This window comes from Nelumbo lutea, chromosome 3 (genome assembly GCF_056320005.1).
Source record: "Nelumbo lutea isolate HS-2025 chromosome 3, American lotus-T2T, whole genome shotgun sequence".
NCBI classification, from domain to species: domain Eukaryota; kingdom Viridiplantae; phylum Streptophyta; class Magnoliopsida; order Proteales; family Nelumbonaceae; genus Nelumbo; species Nelumbo lutea.
In genome coordinates, this window is record NC_142686.1 from 15,246,442 (window position 1) to 15,252,930 (window position 6,489).

Sequence of the window (6,489 nt, forward strand, 5' to 3'; positions counted from 1 at the left end):
ATCAAGTGCTACCCGACACCAATTATCTACTGGCAAGAAAAGCCCGCCCTCATGTGGCTTTGTTTGTGTATTATGTCTAAGAGTGCTTTTTTTGTTTTTTCAATTCCGTTGTGTGTTAGTGTGTGTTGTCTTTTGCTCTTTGTTTCTAGGGCTTAGTAAACTGGAGGAATCTTGAAGTTCACAATCTCAAGTAGATGGTGCTTATTATCATTGATTTTGCAATTGAAATAAGGCTGGCCCCATCTTATTCATGGTTTTGCAACTTCTCATCAATTTCAGCCATAGAAAAAAGCCAAAAACCAAGTTGTATCGAAATACTAAAAACAAGTTTAAGCAAATTTGTTTCTAGGGTGCATGACTACTTGGAACTCTCTTCTGGCCTTACATGCTCCATAGAAAAAGGCATAATAGCTTATCATGTAAGTCATTTAGAGGAAAGTTGGATTATAAAAATCAGAAGATTTCAAATGAAGTTAGCTAGCATTCAGAGAGACTATTCTCAGCAACAGATAGATAGACCCAAGAGATGCTTGAGTGAATTGAAAGCATGATGCTTTAGGTGATAGACTACTCTGATTGCTGATTGGGGAAGTTAAGGGCTCTGAAAATATTGTTAAAATAGATAACAACTACAACTACGTACTTAGCCTCTATATTTGAAACATGAGTTGTGTGTGTGAGGTCAGTACTTATTCACATAGAGCTGGCCATCAATGACGAAATTTTGGGTTGGCTAATGAAGTATAATAATTAATAAAATCACTGTGTACTTAGATGCTGATGCAGAACCCCTAGTAGGGTTATATGGCCCAACCTACCGGTTCAATACATGTATGGAGCTTCATGTCCAAGAGCTGGGATCGTTTCATTAAATGCCCAAGTGTAAACCAACTTAACAATATATGTCCACAGATCAAACGGTTAAAAGCATTTGGTTTGTGATGGATTTTGACCTATGGTTGGCCTACATTATCGGGACTCCCGAGCTGCCATGTGTATGGCATAGAATGGTTGTTCAGTAATCCGTGCTGCATAAGTATTCCCAATTACAAGACATATCTTTAAGTTTGTGACCAAATGATTTAAAAATTGCATGGGTTTTGTACATGAGGAAAAAGATGGGTTCATTTGAACGTATGCACAGAATTAAAAGCATGATGTAGTAAGTCAGAGGGGGGAATTTGGGGCTGCTTAAGATAATAATTAGAAAAATGTGACCAGCTAATTGTTGGGATTTAATTAGAGCTAAGTTGTATTTTGTTAATGACTTGAGGTGGACTTGCTACATCGGAGACATAATTATTTTTCCGGTGTTAATGTTCACATAGAAAGAGGTAGGAAACTTAGATTTTAAGAGTTTGACCCATTTTTTAACTTGGGTTGCACGCATGGGCTGCAAACCCTAGGTCAAGAAACAGACAAGAAGGGTTTCAAACGAGGGCTAAATTTGGAGTTCCAAGTGGCCTCTTTGACTCAAAGATCTTCCCTATTTATTAGTTAGTACTTGATTTGTTCTCCATTTAGCAGACATGGTTGGCAAACTTAAGTAATGGGAACTAGTTTAAATTAAATATGACTACAGTTTTGAAGGTGAGAAACCACCATTGTTAATTTCTTAAAATTAAGCTTATTTGGCTTTACCAAAACTGAGAAATCCCATACATTGGGGTATTTCCCAAAGCCTACCAAATAAATGGAATTTGACTTTTGCCTTTTCTTTTTATGACCAAAGTACCCTTTGATCTTTTAGCCGTTTGTATCCCATGTCTGTCATGGTTCCACATGGCAAGCTCTAGGAAGAAGACCAACCTACCTACCAGGTTCTTTGCCTTGTTCATTTGCGCATTTTATGCAACACTTGAAAGCTAATAGGTGCAATTTAGTTTCAGTCTGAAGTGGATAATGTATGACCACGAAGATCCTACTAAAGCATTCAGATGGATGACCAGCATGCCCTAACTTCACATAACCGTTGAAAGGGTCTCCCTAAAAGGGCCAAAAATAAAGGAAAAGCAAGGTGCAACTTGAAATGACAGAAGGTGCAGTTTACAACAACACTATATGCAACATAATAACAATTTTTTTTGGGTCCATCTGTGAAATTAAAAAAAAAAAAATCTTGTTGGGTATCTAGAAAAAGATCTAGAAAAAAAATTAAACTCTGATCTTGTTGGGCATCGATCTAGTTGGGGTGTGCATTAATGGTTGGATTGGTTCTTGAAACATCACACACATTTACAAAATTAAGGCCTAAGGGAGTTTCATTACTGTTTTCAAAATCGGATCGGACTGGACGGTCGGACCGGAAAAACAGGGAACCGGTCATTTAATCAGTTCCTTTTTCTTCCAAAACCGTTGATTTTGGTCAACAAATCGTTAAATCAGCCGGTTAATCTTTCGAACGGTTTTGACCGTTTTCCAATTATTTAAAGTTTTTTATTTTTTTGTCAGAATGGGCTGGTTATTTGGGTCAAACGGTCAGACCGTTCGAACCAATAACCGGACCCCTGACCGGTTCGTTTTTAAAAACCATGAGCTCCATATGTATAGGCCTTGTTTCGTGTCCCCAGAAGGTAAGATGCTCCCATTTACAAAACACTTTTAAATTTTCTACTCTGTAGTATTTAATATATATATATATATATATATATATATATATATATGCTCATGATGATTTTCCACTCCAAGCTAGAATCAATTTCATTGGATGACTTAATCAACCACATGGAGATGGGATCGCTTTTTCCAGCAAGATTGGATCATCTTATTTGAACTTTAAAAGCCAAGACACTACCCTCTATTAAATTTGCTTGATAATCCCACCAAGCTGGTCTTTTGTCAGCTACTGAAAAACAAAAATAAACAGGTCTTTTGTCTAACAGATCTCCTATATATTTAAGGATTATTTATACAGTTGAGATAGCAGAAAATATATTGTAGTATTAACTAGAAGCAGGTTCACTAAATTAAGTTAACCCTCAAAGGCCAAATTTATCCTCTCCCAACAACTAGGTACTATATATTTTTCTAGCACAGTAGACCTTATAAATTAAATGTCAATTAATGTAATAAGCTGTAGCTGATATGGGAGGTTGGCCCACAACGTTAGACTGTCAACCACGTCTAAGGGTGAGATGGTTGTTTAATTACCACGTCCTCTTCTCTTGTATGGGTGAGTGGACAGTGGTGCTGCTGTAATGGTTAATTATGATCCGACGTTTTGAGGGACCTGCATTAAGATGCAACTGTTGCACTCTGACATGTCAGGGGCAGATATGTGATGGGCAGGCAGAATGTGGAATATAAGGTGTGAGAGAAATAGAATATATAGAATTGGGATTTTTTGGATCCTGAAGAAAAAATAACAAGTTTATAGAAAGTAGATTAATGGGCTTTCAGTGGAATTTGCAGGCCTTGAGAGAATCTTTTGGGATTGAATATACATTTGAACTTTAGTATCGGAAGTTGTTTCAGCCCACATTTGCTCAAAGGATAACTGAAGAAGTAGAGATTATAAATAAAATATTACATAGAAGTCTGCTTTGTCATGAGATGGGCATGAGACTTTCGTTCGAAAATCCCCAAAAACTGCTGATTTTGTAGTCTCTTGAGATCCCTCACGTTGGTTTTTAAACACCCCACGTACGGGTTCAAGAAGGGAATCATGAAGTAAGAGTCTCTCCATTGAAAACGCACGATCCCCTTGACTTGGGTTTCTTGGTAGTTGTTCACAAGTGAGAGCTTGGCTCTTAAAGCCTCTTTGTAAGCCACCGCGATCCTCGAAAAACACACGAACTCCATTACAGTCACCCTGAAAGGGCGGCCGAAGCTTCGGAAGCAGATCCCTCCTCAGGAAGCATATAATGGCTTTGAACCAAGTGAGTTGGGCTGTGAACTCAACTGGGTCCGTCTCATAAGTTCATCTTATAGATTTGCTTTCACAGTCGACCCATCTGCTGTTCGACTGATTTCTAGCTAAGATTTGCCGGGAGTTTCGCTTATAATCTCTAGAAACTTCTAGTTAACTTAGTAAAAGAAAGGCAGATTAAAGTGACGATAATACATGCATCTAGCCCTTTTCAGATCGATAAAACAAAGTATATATCCGAGTTTTATCTTGCATTTGTTCTTTTCTTTTCATCTGTGACTGTCCTGGTTTAGTTCTCAGAAGAGTTTCACAGTTAGAAGTTACTAGGGGAGACGAGAGAGAGAGATGGGTGAGAAGAATGACATGGATAAGGTGGATGAAGTGATGCTGCCTGGGTTCAGATTTCATCCAACCGATGAAGAGCTCGTCGGGTTCTACTTGAGGAGGAAGATTCATCAACGACCTCTCTCCATTGAGCTCATTAAGCAGCTAGATATCTATAAATACGATCCCTGGGATCTTCCTAGTAAGATAATCCAAAACCATGCATGCCTCACTACTTTTTCATGAGTACTTAATTAATTAGTTGGGTGCAGTGGAAAGTGAGAACTAGCTAGCTAGTTTTAAACTTTGTTTTCTGCCCATCTCTCCTCTCTTTGGATCGATACTACTGGTTTTAGGGTTGTCTTAGTTTCTGTTCATGATAAGCCTAACTAACTAGCTTCTTGTTTAATTAGCTGTGTAAAGCACCACAAGTTGCACTATGATCTCTCCCACTTAGCGCTATCTAGATCTGTGCTTTTGTAGGGTTTTAGTTCGTTCCATAGTATATATTTCTATTTCCGTAATGCACGGTTATGTATGTCTTCTACTTTGTGAGTAACATTTTATTGTTTGCTATTCTCATTTTTGCAAGAAGAGTTGGCAACCACGGGGGAAAAAGAATGGTATTTCTACTGTCCAAGGGATCGTAAGTACAGGAACAGTGCAAGGCCTAACCGAGTGACAGGTGCTGGGTTTTGGAAAGCAACCGGAACCGATCGCCCCATTTATTCCTCAGAAGGAACCAAGTTCATTGGTCTGAAGAAATCCCTTGTGTTCTACAAGGGAAGAGCTGCCAAAGGGATCAAAACTGACTGGATGATGCATGAGTTTCGGCTTCCATCTCTCTCCGACTCGGCCTCATCCAAGAGGCCTATGGATAAGGATCTTCCTGCCAATGTAAGCTTAGCTTAATTTGTATAATCTTCTAATAACTACCTCTGCTTTGATATTTCTCTAGTTCATTTTACTTATTGGATGATATATGGATATGTTTAGATTAATTATACTGATTAGTTTTTCTCTTCTCCGGACTGTAGGATTCATGGGCAATTTGCAGGATCTTCAAGAAAGCCAACTCCATGGCCCAGAGAGCTCTCTCTCACTCTTGGGTCTCTCCATTACCTGAACCCACCGGATCTGACATACTCAGTAGTCAAGGTGCACACTGCACTCAGTTCAGTCCAGAGAATATATCTTGCACAACCGAAGCTGGATCTGGCCTTCAGTTTGGTTGTAATAGTGACCTGCAGCAGTGCTCAACTACCTGCAGTTTCCCAACTTTAGATGCTCACTTGTATAGATCCAGTAACCACCCTTTTTGTAAAACATCCTTACCTCCCATTTCAAATGGACAGCTTCCTGCAGGCTTCATGTTCTCACCAGTTGAGTTGTCAGGAGCTGGCAAGAGTACAGTTGATGTTGCTTCCATGCTTCTAAATCTATCACCTGCGATAATGGGGGATGCCGCCGGTAAAGTCTCAGAGCATATAGATTTCGGTGGAGCACAACAGCAGTGCGAGGGCTTCTCAATCACCTTACCGCAGGAAGAGATGCAAGGGAACATGGGTGCAGTAGGTGTAGAAGAGACATGCTTATTGAGGAAGAACTCATCGTCAAATATCTCCCAGGTTAATAATAATAACAGCAACAACCAGTGGGGAACTGTCCGAAGCGTTGGGTTTCCCTTCAGTTTGCCTTCAAACATGTCTGAAGCATGGAAGCTCAATTTTCCATATTGGGATTCTCCTCCCTGTCCTAGTGAGATGTCCACTGCTAGTTATTCCACAAACAAGTGTTACACTTGATCATCATTCAACAAACTGTCACGCATACATGACTAAAAAGTCTAAAAATACCTACCTATGTTCCAGTTTTGAATGAGCAGTTTGAAGTTCATCTGAGAGAATATTTTCTGTTTACTATTGCTGTACAGTCTTTCTTTATTAATCCAAGTAGACAGATTGGCTATATTTGATCTAGATCTTCTTTTAGGTCTTTTAATTGTAAGGTTGTGGGGCTTAATAATATAGACCAAGTATGGAAATTAAATTCAAACTTATCATTTTCTCCCAGAGGTTCCAAACACTCCATTAGTTGACAAAAAAAAAAAAAAAAAAGGATCGTAATACAAATTAAACCACACATTTTATTTACTGCACTCGGTGCTTTTTCAAACAGTGAGTTATATTCAGGGGGATTGGGATGTGCTGTTTTCAAAATATCGTAACATATCGGTACATATTATATGATACGTATTGATACATATATGATGTAGCACATAGCGATACGTATTGACT

The 6,489-nt window shown here is 38.8% G+C and overlaps 1 protein-coding gene across 1 annotated transcript; it reads left to right on the top strand.

The window, feature by feature from the left end:
• The first annotated feature begins 4,161 nt into the window (after window positions 1-4,161).
• FEZ (NAC (No Apical Meristem) domain transcriptional regulator superfamily protein) lies at window positions 4,162-6,056 on the top strand. The gene is made up of 3 exons (XM_088974171.1): window positions 4,162-4,394; window positions 4,788-5,089; window positions 5,230-6,056. Exons 1-3 carry the CDS (start codon window positions 4,214-4,216, stop codon window positions 5,995-5,997), a joined length of 1,251 nt encoding a protein of 416 aa, XP_088830297.1. The 5' UTR covers window positions 4,162-4,213; the 3' UTR covers window positions 5,998-6,056.
• Window positions 6,057-6,489: the final 433 nt, after the last annotated feature.